The 25305-nt window shown below is 38.3% G+C and overlaps 2 protein-coding genes across 2 annotated transcripts in view; both read left to right on the plus strand.

Moving 5' to 3' along the window:
* Positions 1-25305, plus strand: part of CNTNAP2 (contactin associated protein 2) — a 1133692-nt gene that overhangs the window by 249482 nt on the left and 858905 nt on the right. The gene's annotated exons all lie outside the window — the stretch shown is intronic.
* On the plus strand, positions 10194-10899 carry LOC106003715 (60S ribosomal protein L3-like). The gene is given in 1 exon segment (XM_013045635.1): positions 10194-10899. A coding segment is annotated over 1 exon segment (648 nt). The 3' UTR covers positions 10842-10899.

Raw genomic sequence — 25305 nt, forward strand, 5'->3', positions numbered from 1 at the left:
GCACTCCGTAACCCCGATCATCTGTTTTACCCGCCTTCCCACCACCTTCCCTCTGTAACCATCAGTTTGTTCTCTGTAGTTTCATCTGTCTCTCAGTTTGTCTCTCTGCCCCCCACGCTTTGCTTGTTTTGTTTCTGAAATTTTACATATGAATGAGATCATAGGTCTTTCTCTGACTTACTTTGTTCAACATAATTCTCCCTCGCTCCATCTATGTTGTTGCAAATCGCAAGATGTCATTTTTTATGGCTGAATAATGTATAATATACATACGTACATGCATACATACATACATGTGTGTATATATACACACATACATACCTTCCCATCAAAGCAGCCTTGGATCTGAGAGAGACTTAATCATTTTATTTAAGCCAGAACTATGAAAAGCTTCAAAGGGGCCCTATGCCTAGATTCTCTACACCGGGCTCCTTCCTAAAATTTTTACTCTTTTACTCCTACTCTCCATCCTCACTTCTGTCTGAAAGGATGATAGACCTAACTCTGGTCCTCTCGAAGCAAAGTTCTGCTCTACTCCCTTCTGTGATAGAAGATAATCTCCTGCAGTTAGTTTATCTGCTCCCTCCTAGTTTTAATATATTCTGGTTTCTTAATGCCAGAAATCTACAAACACCAAATAAACCCCAGGTTGGCCTTTGACCTTGCCCATCCTTGATGGTAACAGCCCCTCTCTTTCATTACTTCACGGGGGAAACTTTTTGGAAAAGAAAGTAGTATATCCGTTGCCTGCACTTCCTCCACTCACTGTTTTTTTCTAGGTGCATTGTGTTCTCTTACTATCATCTCTAATAAGAAAAAATAATTATTTGCAAGAAGAAAAAATGCTATTTATAACTATAAATACTTCCTGTAGAAGATGAAAACTGTTACATGACTGGTCTTTTCTTCTGAAAAATCTTGATGGGTTTACTTAGGTCCCTTTGGAGATCAGACTCGAAATGAATTGATCTGAATGTTTTGGAGATCCAGGGGTAATTCTAGAGGAAAAGAATAGCACAGGGACACTGAGGAGCCCAGTGAAATGACAGAAGGTCACGCTCCTCTCGATCAGCTCTTCTCCAGCAGCTCTAACCACTCGAACACAGTGCCGTCAGGGACAGTGTCTGTGTGTGTAGAAACTAGAAAGGGCCAGTTGCGCATCCAGCGTAGTGTTGGTGAAGCAGAGATGCACATAGAGGTCCTCTGATTACATGTGTCTCCTCCCTCATGATGGGTGTTATATCATAAAAAAATCGTATTTCTTCAGCGTTTTTCATACCAAATACTCATTTTTTCTCACTTCATCTTTACAATACTCCTCTAAGTTACCACATGGTGTTATTCCTGTTCTATAAACAAGGAAATCAAAACTTGGGTGAGTCTGAGGGACTTGTCAAGGCTCACCGAATTAGTAAGTGGCGGGGCAGGATTTCATGCTACCTTGTCCTTAGTAGGTACGTAACAGTCGTTGAATTTAATTAGCTTGAGAGTCGTTGTGTAATTTAGTGAATTGGCTGCGGAGTATATCTATCAATTTCTTTCTGGGATAGGATATTTTCTTAAATACTGACAAACAAGCAAGGACTCATGCTGAGCTGATGCTTCTAATAGAATAACCTAGAAATATATTACTGTATTGTGGTGCTATCAGTGCCAGTAAAAACTTTATTTGATTTCTGTTTTTCTCATTTATGCTACAAAGGAAGAGGATAGCCTTAGGAAAGTGATTTGCCTGTCATTTGATCTTTATGAAGAAATTACACATAATTAACTTATTTCATTTTTAGTAAGTTACTAATTAGGTGATACGTTCAGATTCGAGAGGATTAATCTTTTGGCTTCCAGCGTGGTAGTAAAAAAGAATCCACTATCATAGAGAAAACAAAATCATCAGGAGTTCTTGAGCCCCCAAAGAAAATAAATGATTGAACAAAAGAATGGCACTGAGAGGCTTTAATCTGAGCATTTAAAGTGAAACAGAGATTTAAGAAATCTTATGATCAAAGCAGTCGAGTTAAAATAGAAATAAATTATTTATTTAGCTGAGGGTAACATTTTTCTTTGTAATACTTATTTTTCCTAGAAATTAAGCCTATCATCTCAATTGTATCATAATATTTTAGATTTCACAGCATGAATTACTTGACTCCCCTATTATTAAATTAAGCCTTATTGTTCCCAACACGGAGCTTAACATTTAGTATCTAAAGGTCATTGCTCTGCAAACGTGAGACGAAGAAATAAAGTTTAGCAGCTGTATCCCATTCTGCTAGTCGGAAAGGAAGGGAAGCAGGAAGGAATAAACAGCCGTGCGGGCGAGCGGGACGTGCTGAGCAATTCAGCATCTCGTGGGCAGAGCTGAGGGTCCTGTCATTTTCCTCACATTTTCAGCTTGCGTTCTGAGTCAGGGAGAATAGAGCAGAATTAGCACTAAGTTCAGTTTTTTTCATATGACCTTTGTTTGTAATGTGAAAAGAACTAAATTTCAGCAGAAAGATGTGGGAGATCTTGAACTCTAATTATGATGATATTGTTGAGTATCATTTGTAGTAAAATTGGGGAGTTTCTAAGTAATGTCCATACCCCCACTGAATTGTGGTCACATTTCAAGTCTTAGAGTTTTGCTGCTTACTTTCCTCTGTATTTGTTGCTCACGTGACTGTGGCGATATACCTAGCACAGGAGGTACCTGAAGGAAGTTTATTTAAGCACAACTATGTGAAAATGAAGTTAAACAGAAAACAATAGTCAAATAGTTACAACATTCCTCATTAAGCCTTCAGTCCTTGGGATTTGGTTTAGTTCACTGAAGTCTCTCACCCCTTCATTATGGAAGTGAAAATGGTCAAGAGAAAATTTGTGTCATTACCTGTGATGAAAATTGTCAGTTAATGCCTTCCTGAAGATTTTACATGGAGAGGGGAACTTAGAACCCTTCCAGTAAACTGTCTGTAAATCAGTAAGGAAATCAGGCTTGCACAGAAGAAATGTCTTTCTGAAATCATGGAAGTTGTCGGTGACAGATGTAGGATCAGAATTCAGGTTACCACCTGTCCAGTTCAGACCTTTCACTGTTCAGTTATGAGTCTCGGCTCCCACAGTGCGAGGCCCCCAGTGTTGGCTGTGTCCTGATTAACTGCAGAGTCGGACTGTGTCAGCCATAGTTAAAAGCCACCCACAGTTCTCCAGAACTCTGTGGGAAAGGGCACAGAATTCTGTGGAACAAACCATGGAATTTCCTTCTCAGTTCAGCAGTGAGGATAGCACGACTTTATGATTAGTGCCAGGCCAGGTGTTATTATCAGCTCAACTGGGTTTTTTTTTCCTCCTTTAGTTTTGTGTTTTAATAAGTGGTGTGTGTGTGTGCCCCAGGAGATAAGCAAGATGAATCAATTGGGGAAATGAAATAAAATATTTAAACTTTTATTTGCTTATAATTTCTATTTTTATGTTCATATAATATAATGTAGTACAATATAATTTAAAAATAGGGTTGCATGGGTGGCTTAGTTGGTTAAGAGTCTGACTCTTGATCTTGGCTCAGGGCATGATCTCTGGGTCGTGAGATCAAGCCCTGCATAGTGCTCCTTGCTTAGCCGTCCTCTTGAGAGTCTCCCTCTGCCCCACCCCAGCTTGTGTGTGTACATACATCCTCTCTCTCTCTCTCTCTCTCTCTAAGAAAGGAAGGAAGAGAGAGAGAGGAAAAAGGAGGAAGGAGGGAAGGAAGAAGAAAGAGAGAAAGAAAGCTGATGCTACTGCTTTTTTTTAGGGGGTACAATAGAAAAAATTTGAGAGACCACCTTCAGAAAACAAGTCCTACCACCCATAAGAAGGAATGACTCTAAGGTCTGTTTGCAAATTGTTGTCACTGCATATCACTCAGTCTCTATTGGAATCCCTCAATATTCCTGTTATCAATTCTTCTTTCAGGTAAATCAAACCATATTTTAACCTCCCATCATCTCTAGAATGGTTGTTGTGTTCTCAGATGTGTCTGTAATGTTCACGGGACAGCAGGTGGCTTTAGTTATGATCAGTTTGAACACTCAAATTAAAAAAAAAAAAACCAAAAATCAAAAAACTTTGCCCATGAATAAAATTCTCTAAATAACTGACCAGCCCCTGACCTTATCAAAAACATTCCTAGAGCTACATGTCAAGAGGATTGACTTTGGACCATAACGTTTGAGGGGAGCTGATCACTGCTTCTTGCTTTCTGCTTCACCTAGAAAGGGGGACTGTGTAGGCTGCCAAGTCCAAATCCTGCATCTTCTACCGTCAGCTCCATCTCTCACCCATAATCTCCTCCACCACTTACGGTGGATTTGTGCTATATGTGGTGCTGGAGTAGATCACCTCCTTCTCAGATAATTTTCAGATCATTTCCTGGTTTACAAGATGCTGGGAGTTTTGTGACCCCATCTCTCAGACAAGGCAGGAAACTAGTAGGCTAGTCTGCAGCTGCTCTGAGTCTTACAGCAGACTCTCGCGGGAGTTCTATGTAGAGGGAGTTCTTCACTGGAAAGTCTCAGTTACATTTTTGAAATATTTCTCAGTATTTATTTTCTCAACTGTTGAAAATACGCAGAATCATATAATATTAGGGTGATTGTCTCAGTTACCTTTCCAGGGCAAAGGCAACGGACTCTGAATTTTTTTTTTTTTTTTTTTTTTTTTCTAAGCAGATACAGAGCACAGGAAAAAGGAGTGCTTTTAATTCTATTGTTAAGTAAATTCCCTCTGGGTTGTTAATAAGTCAGAGAGAGGTGGTTGCTTCACACAGCTAGCTGGTAGAAGTGAGGTAGTGTATTATTAAAGCCTATTAGATCAGCAGAGTTCTTTTCAAATTTTTAATAGTAGGGTTTTTTAAATCAGATTTGAACTGGAAACATTATAGAGAACAACAAACATCCCAGTGGAGTTGTTTCATAATGATCAGCATCTTAAATCAGCCTTTCAGGCTAACAGAAAGAAAAAAAGCAACTGCATAAGTTCTTTTTTATGAAACGAGGAGCAGTTGTGATCATTAGTGTTTGCTAGTGTGCGTGTGTGTGTGGGGATACACAGGAAAAGTGACAGGAGGCAGGCCGGACTGCGGATGGGGCTCTCGGAAGACAAAGTAGTAAGGAAAAAGGACAGGAGGAGTGAAAGGCTGGGCTCACAGTGTCGAAGGGCCTTTCCTGGGTCTGTATTGTAAAGTGGTTTTGGTGGGGGGCAAAGCGAGGTGGAGGGAGAGAATCTCAAGCAGACTCCACGCCCAGCACAGAGCCCAGTGGAGGGGCTCAGTCCCATGACCCTGAGATCGTGACCTGCACCAACGTCAAGAGTAGGGCGGTTGACTGACTGAGCCACGCAGGTGACCCACAATAAGGTATTTTTAAGCGGTGGTGTATTTTTAATGTTTTCCCTCCAAGAAATCTCAAGTCCTTCATACACTTAATGTTATCATTGAAGTGCCTGACTTGACACATTATGAATTTGCATGTAAAGCTGATAACTGTTTGTCCTCAGGAATAAAATATTCTGAAGAGAACACAGAAAACTAGCTGAGTTTTATCAAAGCAAAAGGAAATGTTCCTTCAAAACATAACAATTATCATTTAATTGGCTTATTTGCAGGTTTTAAATATTTTAAAAAGTCAGGTAGGTCCCAGGAATGTGATTTGATTTGCAAATGTTTCTCGTGTCTTGTACTTTTTTAGCTGATTTTAGCTGGGCAGCTACTGTTAGGAAAGGCTTTTTATGCTCAGAATCCAGAGACTTTTAGTGTATTTGTGTCTTTAGGGTAACTTTGCAGATAAATCAGCAGCAGCCTTGTTTTGTCTTTATTTGGACTGCACCATTTCATAACTTTGATGCAGTTGGTAGGGAATTCAGCCAGTCAGTTCAACTGCGCTAAAGAGGATTTGCCTTGATAAATTTTTTGCACTTTAGAGGTCATCAGACATTTGGTCCCTGAAGGTAGGACTTGATGATAAAGGCCCCTAGAGGTAAGAGCATTCCGAATGTCACTGTTTTACCAAGTAAATTCACATGAGATAAACGTATAGAACTGAAAAACCAGTCCATTAATTCATACTTCATCAGTGGCATGTTTATACTCTATCAAAGGCATCTCCTTTCCTTGTGTTGATCTACCTGGGAAGCCCATTCAGTACCCAGTAAATGTTGTGAAAAATGATGGGGAATAATTTTCATTCATGCCATGATGAAGTCTGAGAAGGTATTTATGTTTTTATATATCCTCAAAATAAATCTGCCTATTTTAATGCCTTAGAGAGATCTAGTGAACTTCCCAGAGAGGTTATAGTAAATGGTAGAGCTCAAATTTGAACTCAGGGCAGCTTATTTTTAAATGCTCTTTCCTTCAGATAAAATGTCACTGCACTCAGTGAGCATCTAGTGTGCTGGGTTTTCCATGCCTGGCCCATCTCACCAGTGGCTCTGGGACACATTTTGTTGAGATTTCCCACTGTTGTTCCTTTCTGTTTCCCTTTTGCTGATACGTCCCGGCCTCTATTTATATGACAAGTAGGGTTGCTGTCCAGGTACATTTCACGTGTCCCATTATGGCTGAATCACATGTGTCACCTGTTGAAGGGCAGCTTCCCCTACTTCTGAGCTTAAGGGTACCTGCTCACTGGTGTTCCCGCGTGTAGCAGGCCTGTTTTCTCCGATGTACACTAAAAGGAGCAGTATTTTAGGACAGGCATATGCTCTTTATGTTAAGTGTTGCACCTCTAAATCTCTCTCTCTCTCACATACACACACATCAAGGAACCCCAAACATGGATTTACTGTTAGATGATTTCTTGGTCATTTTAATTTTCCTGTTCTGTGAGAATACTCTTTATAAACCATATAAAGTTGGCCCCTGGGTTGGCCATCGCCCAGGCTCTAAGACTACATTCTTAACGACTAAGCTGTCTGTCTTGATGAGCAAACACAGTCAGCTCTTTGCCCCGTGATATCTTTTGCACTTGCAGAGGGTGAAGCTTCTTGTCAATGTCTAGCCGTTAAAGGTTCCCCTGAAGGCCTGCTTGTGTGTCCGTGAAACAATTCACAAATTATTTCATTGTAATAAACAATGGTAATTGCTCATTTTCTTTAAAATATTTAATTTTGGATAAAGTTTATACTATCCTTTCACACTTATTTTAAAAAGTCTCTCCATATTTTGGTGGTCCAGGTACAACAAAATAAATCACTCTCTTTTCCTGCTATTTTATAAATACTGTTTTCTCTGCCAGGAATTACCTCCTTGTTTGAGGTTCAGTTTAAATGACCAATGATCTTTCTCCCCCATTCCCCTAAGACTCCGCTTTTAGGTGTTCTTACTTTATTTTTGTTTAAGAATCTTTTCATATTCCTATTAGCATATGTGCTCTAGTCCTGTAGACTAACTGTAGACATGCCTGACTCTTCAATGTGGGGTATATATTGCTTTACTCTCTGGGGACAGTATGTGCTCAGTGGCTGTATGCAAAACTGTTCACACAAGGAACGAATGGGTTAAACATGAACTTGTCTGAGAAGTTAAATGTCTCAGGAACTTTTTCTGTAGTTGCACATATTGAAGTTGATAAGTGTAGTTGATATTCAGGAGTACAAGTTTTCAGAATCAGAAACTATTTGATAGGAGCTACCTTTCACTAGCAGTGTGAATCTGTTGAAGATTACTTAGCAAGTACTTCATCAGCATCATCTGGTGAATGTCTTTTTTTTTTAAGATTTTTTTTATTTATTTGAGAGAGAGAGAGACAGCGAGAGAGGGACTACAAGCACGGGGAGTGGGAGAAGCAGGCTCCCGCTGAGCAGGGAGCCCAATATGGGGCTCGATCCCAGGATGCCGGGATCATGACCCGAGCCGAAGGCAGAGGCCCAACCCAGTGAGCCACCCAGGCACCCCTGGTGAATGTCTTTTTAATCGAGCCGCCCTGACCCCAAACCTAGCCAGATCCTGATGTAGGTCACCACACACACACACACACACACACACACACACACACACAGGCAGAGAGATACTCACGCACACACACATAATACCAGATTACAGTTAAGGATAGAAATGTTTATTCATCCTAAAAGTGGGGTTACATACAGTTGGATCACATGCAGTAAGGGTAGAGTGTAAATTATGATCCTTGTACATGCACTGTGTGGCTTATTAGGCTTTAATTTTATGTAATTTGAAGACCGGTCTCTTTGAGTTTCGTTTGAGCGAAGAGAAATACCCATCGGTAAATGAGTGTGAGCGGTGGAAGCATTTGTTCATGATCCCTCATTTCCCTTTAGTAATGATAATGTTATATTACCTCCATCTACTTTTCATCCTTTTCAAGGTAATTTCACATACATTATCTGATTTTGCAACCAGCACCCGGTTTAATGTCACAAATGTTTGCAAGCTTATATTTGTATTGTTTTTTAAAGATGATCCTATCCTTAGATGTGGTTACAGATGAAACATACATTTACTTCAAAGCACCAATTCACTGAGACCCATAGCAATTTCAGTTGTGCTCATCCAAGGACAAAATTAGGTCTCAGGATTTAACTCGGGTGGGATAATATAATACACATAACCTGTTTACCTGAGAGCAGTAGAAACAAAAAGAGACAATCTAAAATGAAAGCTACTACAAAACAGTAATGGAATGTGATGTTAAAAACCACTAATAGATGTTGACCTTCCAAAACAAAATAATAAAAAGAAAGAAAAGGAAAACACACAGGAAAACTCAAGGGTGCTTCCAGAGTTGAGAAATATTTCATGAATTGCAGAGCCCCTTCACTGAATTCTTTCTTTTTTGTTTATACCTCACTTTCTGCACTGACCATGACATTTTCTATGTTAATAATATACGCGTCTGTCTCCCCTTCTTAATCTGCTGGAGCCTTATACCTCTTTGATTTGTCTACTCATTAGCAAGGCCAAACCTTGCATGGAGAATAGGCAATCAATACGTTTGCTGAATCGCATTGAACTTTTAAGCAAGGATAAAATTACGCCAACTATGAGCCTACACATTTTCTTAATCGTAAGCAGTTCAACTAAGAAAAAAGGTAAAACAGGGCACTTTATTCACTGCATAAGCAACAATAAAATACAGCTTTATGTGGTTTTTCCAATATGAAATATAGTTATCTTAGCCATAATCTTAGTCTGGTGCTAAATATATTATTCATGACATGTAATTATAATGAGTAGCTTGCCTTTTAAAGAAGATGTAGTGATGTTAGCAGTGAGAATGAAATTGGCCATTTTTTTCCCCATAAAGCTCTGTGTTTTCCCCAGGCAATAAGATATGGCTTTGCAAGTAGAATGTGTGGATAAAAAGACAAATTGTGTACTATCTCTGAGCCTCGTTTTAATATTTAATTTTACTTTAGGCACATCCTGGTACACTTGAAAAAGCCTTTATTTACTTTTATTTCCTAGCATTAATTTTGTTGCTCTGAAATACAGCAAGTACTTTACTAAGTGTTAAATTAATTCTAATATTGTGAATATAAGGTTTTACTTTTATGAATGAGTTTCTATTCCCAGAGTCACTCAGTGGTGGGATGGTGACACCGATTTTGAGCCCTCTCCTCCCTTTTTCAGCCAAAGGGTGGATGGCAGAACTAAGCTAGTGCATTGCCATGAACTTGCTTAATTCTGTTCTTGTCGCCCTCATATATAATGGGGGTCTCTGTATCCCTGGGAGCACATAAATGAGGGCATCAAAACGACAAACCCCTGGGTGTAGGCCTGCGCTTTGAACATGGCTAAATGTAACTATCCGGTTCAGTCGTAGAGTTGAGAGAGGAGTCACATCATTAATGATGGGTCACCTGTTAGCGGCCAGGCAGAGTATCAGGTGTGTTTCCTGTTCACTTTTTCACTCGTCAAATCAACACTGCTGTTCACACCTTACAAATGGTTCAGTGAGGCTAAGGGAGGTTGGGTGACTTTGCAAAGTTATCACATGTACAAAGTGTCTGAGATGAGAGTGGGCCCCCAAACTTCTGGTTCTAAAGCCCATGCCTAGTCCACTCCAGTACGCTGAATCTGCAGAACCCACCATCGCGGGAGATGGCCACGTAGAATCCTGAAGCAGTCTTGCTATCTCACCACATTTTCTCCCACTTACTGAGCATCTCCCCACATTCCACCTGTCTCCCTCCATAATTTTAGATCAAGACTCTAAATGCTGTTAAAAAAGCTGGACTGGGCCCGGGAGAGGCTGGAGCAGCAGGTGCCTGTGAACCAAGTGTTTGGGCAGGACGAGGTGATCGATGTCATTGGTGTCACCAAGGGCAAAGGCTACAAAGGTGTCACCAGCCGCTGGCACACCAAGAAGCTACCCCGCAAAACCCACCGGGGCCTGCGCAAGGTTGCGTGTATTGGGGCTTGGCATCCTGCCCGCGTGGCCTTCTCTGTGGCTCGTGCTGGGCAGAAAGGCTACCATCACTGCACGGAGATCAACAAGAAGATCTACAAGATTGGCCAGGGCTACCTCATCAAGGACGGCAAGCTGATTAAGAACAATGCCTCCACCGACTACGATCTGTCTGACAAGAGCATCAACCCCCTGGGTGGTTTTGTCCACTATGGTGAAGTGACCAATGACTTTGTCATGCTGAAGGGCTGTGTGGTGGGAACCAAGAAGTGAGTGCTTACGCTCCGCAAGTCCTTGCTGGTGCAGACCAAACGGCAGGCCCTGGAGAAGATCGACCTTAAGTTCATCGACACCACCTCCAAGTTTGGCCATGGCCGATTCCAGACGGTGGAGGAGAAGAAAGCGTTCATGGGACCACTTAAGAAAGACCGAATTGCAAAGGAAGAAGGAGCTTAATGTCAGGAGCAGATTGTGTAGCTGGTGGGATCTCAATAAAAACTATTTTCCAGTGAAACAAAAAAAAAAACAAAAAAAAAAATGCAGGTGGAAACGCAGTGAGTTGTCACATTTAAACACATTTACGTCCATCCTTTGCATCTTAGGTCGACCAAAAGCCAAGAGCATAAATTGAACGAGCTGATTACACAGTGATAACATTTAGAATAAAAAAAAATATTTAGAAAACTCAAAAGACAGATCTTAATTGCCTAACCATTTGCTCTAGGCTATTGTTATTACCACTTTTCAGAGGTTCTGTGCTGGGTGTGGAGCCTGCTTCAGATTTGCTCTCTCTGGCTCTCTCTGCCTCCCCCCCAATAAATAAATAAAATCTTAAAAACAAAAACAAAAAACAGTTCTTCATATGCAAAGGATAAATCTGCTGTCGGCCTTTCATCATTCCACAAGTGATGGTGCACTTCATGGACCCGTTTTTATTAATGTGTACAAAATTAACTTTTCCTTGTCTAATTTGTTTAAAGTTTTAACAAAATGCATCGCTCTGCTCCATCCTTACTGTAAAATTCTGAAAACTAAGGGAAGATATCTTTTACTTAACCTACATATAGGATACAAATATGCCACATAACATCTGATTCTTCTGTTGATCTCTCAGTGAGGATCATGGGCTCAAAAGAATGTAACCCTACAAATCTCCATATATGCATCATGAGCTCAGCATTTTCTTTATTTTATTTTATTTTATTTATTTTTTTAATTATTATTTTTTAATTTTTTCAGTGTAACAGTATTCATTATTTTTGCACCACACCCAGTGCTCCATGCAATCCATGCCCTCTCTAATACCCACCACCTGGTTCCCCCAACCTCCCACCCCTCGCCCCTTCAAAACCCTCAGATTGTTTTTTAGAGTCCATAGTCTCTCATGGCTCACCTCCCCTTCCAATTTCCCTCAACTCCCTTCTCCTAGTAATTACACTTTCTCATTATCTAATTACAGTAATAACCCAGGTTATTATTACATTAAATAGTCAGGAAAAGCATGTATCTTTTTCCAGTTTTATGTGTTTGTTTTTGTATACATTACTCAGCCTCTATATAAAATTTAAGGATGTTCTGTGGACTCATGAGCCAGCATTTAGAATATGTCCTGAAACTTCCCAGTGAGGCATCATATGTACACTTAATTATAAAACTGATAACAGGGAAAACTAGTACGTTCTAAGTGGATGAAAATTAATTTCCATACAGTTTTGACATTTTTACTTTTATTTGTGTTTGACAGCAAAAAAAAGAAAAAAAAATTGTCCAGATCTGTTTTAAGAAGATAGTTTTATGACTTTGTGTAAAAGCTTACAGAAATTTCCTTTGTAGTTAATTGACTGAAAATGGAATTCTTTAGTTACACGCAGGCGATTATGAAGTGAATGTCCCCACATCAACATTTGCCTCTCTTGTTTGAATCAAATGTATGTAGGTATCTTCTTTTACTATTTTTCTTCTTCTTGTTGTTGTTTTTTTAGAATTTGTGAAGTGAACGTTATGTATTCAATTTATGCAAAAGGTGGAAGTTTTCCCTCAACTCCCAAGACTTTATTCTGCTTGGTTAAAATGCCCAGCTAACATATGTTTGCTACAGATAAGGTGCCTATTTAAAAGCTGGTGTTCAAAAGAGTTGGTCAGTGATAGTTCCTTCTGTCTCATTAAAGACAATATATGCTTTCTACCTTTTCTCTTCCTTCAACAAAGTTAGTGCAATTGAACTGTATTCAAATTGTCCACCTTATTTTGGAATTCCATTCAAATGTAGCACTGGATCTCCACATTTGAATTTAAGGAGAGTTGCAGGAGCATCACATAGTAAATCTACAAGGAGAAACTAAGATTACAGCAGGGAAGAGGAGGGGCCTTTAAGCACTGCGGATCTTCTCCAAATTTTTATTCATTCCTATATACGGAGCCTCTGACTTATTTCATTAATAATCCCTAAAACTCAGGGGTTAATTTTTTTTTACGATTTTATTTATTTATTTGACAGAGATCACGAGTAGGCAGAGAGGCAGGCGGGGGGCGGGGGGAGCTGAGCAGGGAGCCTGCTTCAGGACTTGATCCCAGGACCCTGGGATCATGACCCGAGCGGAAGGCAGAGGCTTTAACCCTCTGAGCCACCCAGATGCCTTCATGGTTTAGTTTTCTACCCATGAATTTCTAAATTCTTGGAGGTCGTGTTTTCATGATAGTCATGGAAACTATATTCTAGAGAGGAGGACTGGATATGACATTGTGAGTCAAGGCCCAGAGTTACTTTCGCCTCCGTCCCAGAACAGAGAATTCCCTTCAAAGCTCTTTCCACTCTGTCGCCATCCTCTGCCCCCTCAAGTCCCGTCTGTCAGTCACTGCCCTTCAGATAAATTCGTTTAAATGAAAAGAGAATCTGGCCACCTGTGTAAAAATGAGTTGTATAAATGTCAAGAAGAAGGAAATAAAGGATGTTAAAACATAAAATGTATTTCATCATGTTAATCCCAGTTCAGAAACTACGGGAACTACCACAGCTTCCAAAATAGGTATTAAAATTCCTAGGTTAACCTATTGGAAATGCTTCATAGTCTTTTCCAACTGAGCCTTTTAAACTTATTTGCCCTCATTGATTTTATCACTTTTTCTCGAACATGTTTTTCTTGTTCCTACTTTATTTAGTTGCATTCACTACTGTCCTCCTGTAAATCATCCATTTATTCACTCACTTATCCGTTTATCATTCTATGACTAAAAATACATACGAGGCACTGAGGATATAAAAATGATAAAAAAAAAACACAGTTTCTTATATGGAGGAGCTGATAGTCTAGTAAAAGAGATGAAACTGTAGCATTTAGAGTACGTCTTACTAAGTAGTACTAAAGAATGCTTCCACCAAGTGTGCAGAACCTATCTAAGATTTAAATCCTTCGCCGTCACTGCTTACCTATCTTCCATATTTATCTTAGCTCGTAACTCCTTCTTCCTTTCATGAACTGTATCAAAGTTTACTGCCTACATTACTTATTTTAAAAAAACCATGAAATCTTGAATTTGCCTGAATCTAATGTGCACTTATAGTCTTCTTATTTACCATTATTATCAATGAAAGCAAATTGTTTTAATCGCCCACAATATGAAGTGGTGTCTGTACATGCAGTTGGTGCATAATAAACATCCTTGCTTGAAATTTTAATGGAAAGAAGACAATAAAAGAATAAAAAATACCAGAACACTATGTTTGATTAGGGAAGGTAAAATATAGGGAGCACATATAGGTACATAATATGAAATAAAAAAATGTATGAGGAGGTAATACTTTAGTACCACTAGACGTATTTTTTTTATTTTTTTTTAAAGATTTTATTTATTCATTTGACAGAGAGAGATCACAAGTAGGCAGAGAGGCAGGCAGAGAGAGAGGAGGAAGCAGGCTCCCTGCTGAGGAGAGAGCCCGATGCAGGGCTCGATCCCAGGACCCTGGGATCATGACCCGAGCTGAAAGCAGAGGCTTTAACCCACTGAGCCACCCAGGTGCCCCGCACTAGACATATTTAATATGTTGCAATAGATGACTGCTTTTATGACTTAGTGTTATTTCAGTGACTGATCATTAAATCTTATTAGTATTACAAGACAGTTTGATGAAAATACAACTGGTTTAGGAGTGAACCAGCAGGTAAGCATCACAACAAAACTCTACTTATGTAGAAAATAAATCCAAAGAGGGAGTGTTGGAAGGAATTTTCAACATAAATGTAAGAGGTAAGGCACTAGGGTCAAAACTGAACCTGTTCTGTTTTCATATGGTAATGATCGATTGGTCCTTTCTACAAAAATCAAGGTGACTATTCTATGTTAAGTGATCAGTATGAGCCTATCATGGAGGTTCTCTTCCCATTGCTGGTGAGTGGATGAGAAAGATATGTAAGAGCCAGTCTTGGTCAACTTGTTGTTGCCCCCAAAAAAGAGCCTGTATTAGGGCAAAACCACACTGAAGCTAAGAAGAGTGGTGGTTTGCACAAGACTGGGATTCCATATGATATGGGTAGATCCTTGAGATCACCAGACCTCTATGTTTTTTATTATGTGAGGTGATAAAAATGGTAAGTGTCTTAGTGTTAAGCCCACTGGGAGTCAGAATGTTCCCTAAGTTGTATCCTAAGAATTTCTCACTAATGTAAGGACAATTGAAAATAATCAGAGATCTCAAAATAACTGAAAGACACTTAGGCAATTTAAATATGAAGTTACCTGAATTCCTGAAAAGCAAAAGTAAATAAAGCTACTTCTGAGGTTTTTCAATCTTAAAAATGTGCTTTTCGTGAGTTAAAAAGTATTTTCCTTGCATAGGATTTTGTTTTTATCCTAATGATAATGACATAAGTGCCTGGTATTTTGTAGGGTGCTTTTCATCAACATAATGATAATTGGGTCTCATAATAACTTTATGAGGTGGATTGAACCAGTATGATAATATTCTAATTTAAATGAAGAAATTGGTAATTCCAGAAGTTTAAATTGTTTGTAAAATCTGAGAAGATGGTAGAGCCCAGATACCCTCTTGATTTTTCACCTGCCTAACTGCTTATTGGCACTCAGAGCAGATATGATCATTTTAATGGTTTTAAACCTCCCTGAGTACACATGTACACATGGTGAATTTGAAGTCAGAAAAGCATTAGTAAATTATAGTGCATTAAAACGTAGACTTCCTTGCAGACACACTTGAGCGGGTGACAAAGGACAGCCCTCTGATCTTCCCTGTACATACCGCCTCTCCTGATTCGTTGTTACCACAAACATTTGGAGCAAAAGTATCTCCCATGCCTAAATTCTTACAGTGTTTGAAGTATGTTTACATAAAGGTAATTAGCAAGTTAGCAAATTATACCATCATGGTTCCAGTTATGTTTATAATAGGAAGGTTATTCATTTGCAAGAGTAGAGTCCTTTGTCTTGACTATGGATGTTAAAAAAGAGAATGGGAGAGGTGCAATAGAAATAAATGATATGAAATTTAAGCATCTTTTAATTTATTTACAATCAATATATTTCTAAAGACTTGAATAAAACCAGAAAGTATGACTTGTTCTTTTTTAAAAAAAATTAATTTCAGTATAGTTAACATACAGTGTTACGTTAGTTTCAGATGTGCCATATAGTGATTCGACAATTCTGCACATTACTCAGTGCTCATCAGCATAAGTGTAATCTTAATCCCCTTCACTTAAAAGTAAATATGATTTTGAATAGAATTCTTAAGTACCTTTTCTGTTCCTCCTTTCTGATGTGAAATGAATGCAGCATTTATAATTTTGCATGCAAAAGAATATATGATTACAAAGTGAAATGACTCCTTTATGTTACACTAATTTAATTTCTTTTTATTTATGGTTCCATATTATTCCCCTCAAGATGTATCATGGATATTGGTAATTTTACTTTTATATGCTTTATAGTACCCATTTCCTACAACTAATGCAAGATTCTTTATAAAGATTGATGAAAATTTAACTTTCAACTTAGTAAGGCAAAATTCTATGTATCACAATAAAATTAATAACATCAGAGTTCTTGTTCACAGAACAAGAACTTTAATCTCATCTATGTGCATTTGCCTATGATTTAGTTTGTTTCTCCTGACATTTGTGAAATCAAAAAGTTTTTCTACAACTGGACATTTGCTGCTTCTTTTTAGTGCTGACTTACAATACTGTATTATTGATATAAAATATGTATTCGGTAGGTAGATGATACATTTCAGACATCAGACTCAAACTAAGCACTATTTTTGCTGTGGCATTAAAAACAAAAAATATTTGTCATTAGCCAATATACCTAGGCCAAATTACTTTATAGCACCTAAAAATACACTTGACTGTATAAAGTTTTGACTATACTAATAATTCCTTCTACTTTAGAAAACCCTTCACAAATAACAAATATGATAATCTTCAAGTGGCTTTTGTTTTTACTAAGATAAATTTAATTTTTTTCCTCGTACAAGGGAAGGAACATTGTTACCAATCAGCACACTCTTTTAAACCCAGTGCATTTGAGCAGTCAGTCTTTTGAGATAATGGTTATCTGTTAACTTTCCCTCTGTAGCAAAACCTTTCTCTTGTTTGCCGTGTTTTCCCATTTATTTGGTTAGGTCCAAGTTATTGTTTTTAAGTTCCAAAATGTTCCTTTAATATATCAGGACTACAGTATAGTAGTTTTATCGCTTTATTTTTTTGAGAACTGCATTAGTGATGTGGAAAATAAGTGATTTATTTCCATAATGATGTGGAAAATAAAAACATTTTGACGTATTAATCTTACATATATGATAATAGTTCCTAAATATAGTAAGCACCGACCATGGCTTTTTTAAACTGTGGATTAATTCTTATTCCTTTTTCCTGTAACTAGCTCTTAGAGTAGTCTTAAAACAATGCATACTTTATGGAAAAGAAAAGAAGTGAAGAAGGAAAAAAGGGAGGGAAAACTAGCCATTCACACAATCCAAGAATTTCACAACAGCTGCTACAAAGTTCAGACGACTATGAAATATTTACATTTAGCAATGCTCCCTAGTGTTTCTATAATTAACTTCTCTTTCTGGAGAAAAGTATTAAATGTATATTTATTATAGATGAAATTTCTAAGTAATAAGATGTACGTTGCCAAGCAAACTTGCCTTAATCCATCAGTTTCTTAACTCACGCTTTTGCCCCCTCTTTTATAAATCAATTATCCAGTAATTTGCACTGATGCACTAGACCTCCAGGCTAGCAGCTCAGAGTGTTCTATCACGAAGAATTATTAAAACGAAAGCTACAAAGCTAAATCTTCAGTGATAGCTAAAATGTAGATAAGGACTGCATAAATCTGATTCCCCAGACAAGGAGTTCTATAAATTAAGGGCAAATAGGCAAGTGATTAGGCAACATGTGATTTAAGGTAAAAGTCTTTCAATGATCATGAATGAGTCCCGTTTAAAGACATTGTATTGCATTCACTAAATAAATATATGCCAGTTCTTTGCTGATTAATAACAAGCTGTTGTGTTTCAAATAAGTCAGCTGATTAAAAAAATGAATTTAAATAACATCAGCAAAGGTCATCTGATCTACCTGTTGCTTTAAATTAATTTATGGTATTTTATCCCCAAATTCCTCAGCTCTCAGAAATTTCATGACTGACATGGTCTAAGAAAAGCAAGACATTTGAAATATGTATACAATATGTAGCATGATGATAATGTAGGTTTTATGCAAAAGCAATTCAGCAAGTGTGCAATTACTTTGCCTGCAATGACTATAATGTAACATAAATGGAAATAATTTATAATACCGTGCTCGGTATCAAGCGTGCTTAAGCACTTTTGAGATCTGGCAGAGGATCTTGCTTCCCTCAGGACTAATAATTTACATTTCATCTAAGTCATAACTTTAATTAACTGCCCTTGTTAAGATAGTTTTTTTCCCCTCTAAACTTAATCACAGTTGGTATTTAAATGACATATTAAATAAATATTGTTTCCTTTGTATTTATTATCAAGTCAAAGGTCTTTGCTTTAAGAAAAATATACACTAGCTCTGCAATTTTTAGAAGCTGTTCAGGAACTTTATGAACTGTACACAGGAGTAAATAACTAATTGGTGCTATACTTTATGGTATTGGCACATTCAAATAGTTTAATTGATTTGGTGCACTCTCTCTCTCTTAAAAACATGAGATCTGTGGCCATGGTAGAATTCTCACTGTTAATTTATATTACCTGTTATACCGCCTTGTTAGTGAATTATTCGGTTTCAAAGGCAAAAGTATGTTTTCCCACATGAAAAAAAAATCACATAAATTAGACAGTCAGTAAGTAATAATAATTGTTATATAAGTAATAAGTAATATAATTGTTACCAGTGGCATGGTAAGTAATAGCGATGCATACAGTCATTTACTTTACACAGCTTAACATCATAGATGTTACCACCCTGAGCCTACGAATGGTATTTACTTAAAAGTCACTGATGGGACCGTGTTATTTAAGACCCAGACTTCAGTCCTTTTAATTTGCTCTGCATATCAGTTAGCCCCTCGTGTAAAATCGCATACTGTAAGTCATAACTGTCTTATAGCGCTGAGCATTTTGTACTTCACATTTAGTCTGTTTTAGGAAGTCCTCTCTCACCTACAATCTTGAGGCTTTACAAGATAACAAACATCACTGTGGTGTAATCAAGTGCCCTATTCATAGCATAATTATAAGAAATAATTGTTTAATGAAGAAACTCTTTGCACATTAATATAACGTGCATATGAGCGATTGATGAATACTTTCATGAAGGAGAGCATAATTTCCTAACTTGAACTGGTATTTTAATGAAATGGAAGTAACCTTTATTTTATCTTCCTTATTCAAAGTTAGTGAAACTCTCCCCCTCCTGGTTTCAGGCTGTGTCCCGAAGTTTTACTGAAAAATGGGACCAGGCTAAGACTGAGGGACAGCCAGATGGCTGGGACCTACTGCGACCTGTCTTCTGTATTGGGAGCTCACTTAATAACATTTGAAATGATATCCTTGTCTTTTCTGACCTTCACTTTCCTGATTGTAACATAGTCCTAAAAATCTGCTTTTTCCAATGACTATAGCAGCTAATATTCTTCTATGTTATTTCCATGGATTAGCTCCGTAAGTCCTCATAAAAGTCCCATGAGCTCTCTTACCCCTTGTGTGAGTCTCCCCCTTGTTACCAGGCCAGCCGCTGAAGAACTGGCAAGTGGCCTCGTGGTCTGACTACAGACCCCTTGCTCATCATCACCAAGTGTCACTCGCCTTTTCTTGACATCTGCGTTCCTCAGTCTGGATTGGGTCCTGAAACAACTGAGCCCAGCTGCTGGGTCAGAACCCTGTCCCTGAGGCCAGAGTCCCTGTTTCCATGTTAGAGCGAACTGTCAGAAACAATTTCCCTCACTCCCCGGAGGCTTGGTCCTGCTGATGGGAAGCCTGAGCAGGTTAATTCCGGCGATGGGAGTCCTTTGATCCCAGAACCAGCAGCACTCGGTGCTGAGATGAATAAACATTTAATCATTGATTTGTCTTTTCACCTTCCAGCTCAGTGATTCCAGATGATGTTTAGTTTTTTTCATCTTTTGTTCCTTATTTAACACCTGTTCACTAAATGGGGCTACAAAGCTTTCCTCTTTCCCCATCATTGTTTACTGTCCCGGGCACAAATCTTGTTTTATGGTCTCCCCTATCAGATTTCCCATCAACTTCCCTCACTGACCAGTTGACACATTTTGTTGTAATTTCCTCCTTTTAGAGCTTCAGACTTTTTTTTTTTTCAGAATTTTTCTTTTTCAGTCAGAAGAGTGGGAAGTGAGTTAATAAAACTTCTGCTTTCATTTTAAAGACCCCTGAGAGATGCTTAACCAGTTGCCTGCTGTGTAAATGTTGAGAATGAAAAACATAAAGCAGATTTACAGCTGCCGTTGTGTCTACATCTAATCCAAACTTTATACACAATAACAAAAATAACACTTAGCACTTGGGTATTTTCTTTCTACAAAAGGCTCCAGAGTGATTTATATAATAAATCAGATATTAACAACTTTCTCAAAATATTACTGGTTTTAAAAAGTCGAAAATGAAGGCACCTAAGGTGAAATATAACTTGAAAAGTAGAATTTTCCCCAAAATAAAATCTTGGTTTTCAAGTAAGTGCTTTTTTGCTATTTTCTAGTAAACCGGTCTTATTGCCATAAAAATGAGTATTTGTGAAAGCTTTGAACATGCTTTACAAATCATCTGGTTCTTCTTTTTAAACAAACCTGGTTTTGGTGGTTCTACTATTTTCCTTTTACCTGTAAATAAATCTTCCGTCATACAGATGTGTTGGGGCTTTTGGTTTTGTTTTGTTTTGTTTTTACTGTATCGCCAGTGACCATATCACCCTTCAGTTCCTCCTATGGAGCAAACCCTCATCATCCTCACTGCAGAAGCACATCTGAATACTAGGTTGCAGTCTATTTAATGCAATTTGACCAGTGTTTGAGGAAAATCTATAGTTTTTGTTTGTGTGTCAATTACGGCATTTGTTTTAATGACTAAAGGGTAGACGGTGAATGGCAGTGCCCGTCAATATGGGGCTTTCACTTTATCTGACAAAAGTAGTCTTTCTCCCCCTCATTGTCTACAGTGCAGCTGCACTCTTCCTGCAGCATGCTGAGAACAGTGTTTGTTGCCTCAGGTCTTTGCATTTGGTGTTCCCTCCCCCTACAATGCTCTTGTGCTTGTCCATATGGCCATCTGTGTCTTCTTCAAGCCTTTCCCCAGATGCCACCTTCTTGATGAGGCTCTCCCTAACCTCTTTAAAGTAGAAACAACTATCCTTCCCACACCTCTACTTCTTACCTCTTCTCTGCCTATTGAATTGTGTCTTTATCCAAAACTTTTATCTTTCTAATATAATATGTCCTTTATTTGTTTGCTTATTGTCTGTCTCCTGCACTCAAATGAAAACTGTTAAATTTCAGGGATTTGGATCGGTTGTGTTGACTTCCATATTGTCAGACCCTAACTGGTTGCTTGGCACAACTGTATATTAAGATGTACTGTAGAATATTGGGCTGCATCACCAATATTCAGAACAGCTCATGCATAAATGACTTTAGAGCCTTTGACCTAGTATTTATGCATGTTCACACATGCACTTAACATCTTTGGAAACTCTTATATACGGACTTCTTAGCTTCAGTCCTGTGTCCTCATTCTTGTGGTGCAGCAATGGTATCTAGTCTATATCTTGGCACTTAATTAGTAATTGAATTACTTTTATTAGATTCCAATGCCCTCTGTCATTCGTGTTCTAAAGTTGAATGTTGTGGCCTTAGTTTATGATTTTTCCCTTCTCAGATTTCTTCTCTGTCTTGCATATTTGGAATGTGACTTTCAGTTTGTTCTCTAACTGGGTGTCACCCATGACAGTCTCTGTCTTTGCGGATGTGAGATATTTTTCAGTAATTCTTCAGACATCTGTAGTTGAGATCATCAGGTGACTTTCTTCCTTCACTTCTACTTCTATTGCCCCAAAACTACTCTCTCTAAAATAGTCTATTTTCCACATGTTTTTCAATTTACAAGATTCCCTAATGAGGCATGAGAAGAAAGAATTTGGCTATCATACTGTGGTTCTTCTTCTATCTCCTGAGCACCGTTTGTAGATCTTTGTCGATTGTCTGTAGTAATGGGAAGCTTCTATGGATTCTCAGCTGTCAACCCACAATGAAATCAGTAGGGATAAAATTAGGGCTGAGTCAACAGAATTCTATGGGAAAAAAAGAGGGTAGGGGGGAGTGGAAGAGATCAATGAAGATACGTGGTTCTCTTGGACAATACTGGGAGGTTGAATTTACCATTGGGAAGACTTTCCAAACGAGAGTCAGGCAGCCCAAATCAAGGCTCAAAGGTTATATTATGTTAGATAAGAAAGGGTGGTAGGGCTCACAGAGATAAAGGCTAAAGTTGTGGAATGTCAAAGTGCTGATATTTGTAGTTTTTAAAAATAAATAATAAATTAAAAAAGCAGAACTAAATCTGGAAACCAGGAAAGATCAAGCAAAGACCCTGAACTTCTAAGGTCTAGAGCAACACGGTGAGAATCAATTTGGAAAGAAATTGTGAATTTTCTTTAAAATTTAAGATGCAGGATCTTTTTGAGCTCCTGATATTTTTCATCTATTATAAAAAATACCTTAAGTTAACAGAATCCGTGATTTTCTTGACGGTCATGAATTTTAAAGGCTCTTGCTATGTGAACACTAATGTGAACACTAATAATTTAATGCTAGGTTATTCTGTCTGGTTCTGTGTACGTGCTTTGCATTTTTGTCAATGCACTCCATTGTTTGATCTGCCTATTTTGTTCTTGTTTACCCAGGGATTTCTGGAAATGCAGTCTAGACCCTGTATAATTTAACTCTTAAATCACACTGCATTATGTAAGTGAGCTTTATCTTCCCATTAATAGTATGCTACCGTAAGTTAATTTCATCATTTAGTTCCTTGGTTCCTGTTATAGTTACATTATCACCCCAGTAATAAACAAAAACAAAGTTTATTGGGTAAGGGAATCAAGAGAATCACTTTTTTTTTTTTTTTTTTTAACTGATCACAGATTGTGTGAGTCAGGGATTGAGCAGGGATGTCTCTGCTCCTTCACGTCTGAGGCTCAGCTGTCATGACTCAGAGAGCTGAGAAGTAACTCAGACTCTGGGAGCTGGAATCATCTGCCAGCTTCTTCACCTGGGACCTGGACTGGCATAGGTGAAGGATGAGTTCAGCTGGTACTGCAGGCCAGGACTCTCACGTGGGACCCCTCCAGCCAGGGAGCCGCAAGTGGTCAGTGTGGGGCTCTGAGAGTGAGGGTCGCTTCTCCCATGCTCTGTTGGTCATGACAACCCCAAGGCCACCCAGAATCCAGGGCAAAGAGCAGACCACAGCTCTCCAACAGGAAAAGTATTGGACCGTTTGTTGCTATAACAAAACTGCCACATTGCCCAAGGAAACACCGAATGGTCTTTACTCCTGGTGTAAACGGTAGTTATTTTAGTAGTAGGCTTATTTTTTAAAAAAATATTTTATTTATTTATTTATTTGTCAGAGAGAGAGAGAGAGAGTGCAGAAACAGGCAGAGGCAGAGAGAGAAGCAGGCTCCCTGCTGAGCAAGGAGCCTGATGTGAGACTCGATCCCAGGATCCTGGGATCATGACCTGAGCCGAAGGCAGTGGCTTAACCAACTGAGCCACCCAGGCATCCCAGTAGGCTTATTTTTAAATGTGACCATTATCTGCAAAACATATGAAGAGAGTTACACAGTTTGATGACCACATGCATTTTTTTAAGGTTGCACTTTGGTTTTTCTTGTACCACACTCTTCTCCAGAGGTGTTTTCGGTCGTTCGGTTTGTCCTTTAAATTCATGAATCTATATTGACTTCTGTGACTTAGCCACTACTGACTTGGATGGATCATTTTTTAAAAAGATTTTATTTATTTATGTATTTTAGACAGTGAACATATATGAGTAGGGGGAGAGCAGAGGGGCAAGGAGAGGCAGCGAATCTCAAGCAGACTATGTACTGAGCACAGAACCCGACTCACACCTCAATCTCAGGATCCTGAGATCATGGCCTGAGCAGAAACCAAGAAAGTCGGACGCTTAACCCGCTGAGCTCCTTGATAAGGCACATATTGCATGTGAACTTGGTCTTAGACTCATTTCCACTCCAGTGGCCTGTCCATTGGTTTTCTATTTTCTACTAACATCTCCATTTTATTTTATAGTGCCCATAGAGTTTCAGGGAAATACATGAAAAAGTCAGTGTGCCAGTAATTCGTCGTTGTTTAGGCTCAATTTTCCGATGCCAAGTTTCTCAAAACTGCTTCAAGCATGTGCCGTTTCAGAGTTGGCTTCCCCTTGGTTTTGCCTTCTCTGACCTTGACCCATATGATTCTTTAATAAGGTGGTTTTTTCTTTGTTTGTTTTGTTTTGCCCCATTATACAGACCTGGTTTATTCCTGCCACCAGCTGAGATATGCTAGTTTAATCCCTACCTTGTTCAATTTATGTAATCCTTTGTAGAATTTCATTGAAAAGGAGACACACTTGTAGGGAACAAATAGGGTTTTAGTAGTTTTGCTTTCCCTTTTGCTTAACAGAGTGTATGGATATTCTCTGTTGTCAGATAATCAGATTGAAAGCTTGTGTTGTCTTCTGTTTGCTTACATAAGCTATTCTGTATGCTTTGGAAAAGAATGTGGATTAAGACCTGAAACACTTGAATAATAAGTCTAATTGGAAATGAGTGTCCTGTAATCTTTTCCAAATTTTGCGAGTTTCATTATTTCTGTGTACATACTAGATAGTTGGAAAATTATATATACATGTATATAGAGAGCATTATATATCTTATATATATCATTATATGTAACTGTACATTTACTTATATATAATTATATATATAATTACATGTGAACTGTCAAAGTGCTATGACATTTCATATGCTCACCTTTTTCTAATGTTAAGAGGGCATCACTTTCTTCCTTTATTATGTGGAGAATTATAATTAATTCTTCCTTGCCTCATTCTGCTTTCCCTTGACATTATACACTATGAAATTCAGAACAATGTTCATTAGTCCTCTGCCCGTTCACCCCTCTCCTCCCTCAACTCCTGGCAACCACTGATCTTTTTGCCTTTTCCATGAGTATACAGCCTTTTCAGATTGACTTCTTTCATTTAGGAACATGTGTTTAAATTTCTCCTGTGTCTTTTTATGTCCTAATAACTCAGTTTTTTTTTTTTAATACTCAATACTTTTCCATTGTCTGGATGGACCACAGCTTATTTATCTGTTCACCTACTGAGGGACATCATGGTTGCTTACAA

This window comes from Mustela putorius, unplaced genomic scaffold, assembly GCF_011764305.1.
Source record: "Mustela putorius furo isolate JIRA1106 unplaced genomic scaffold, ASM1176430v1.1 tig00001680_pilon_pilon_pilon, whole genome shotgun sequence".
Classification (NCBI taxonomy): Eukaryota; Metazoa; Chordata; class Mammalia; order Carnivora; family Mustelidae; genus Mustela; species Mustela putorius.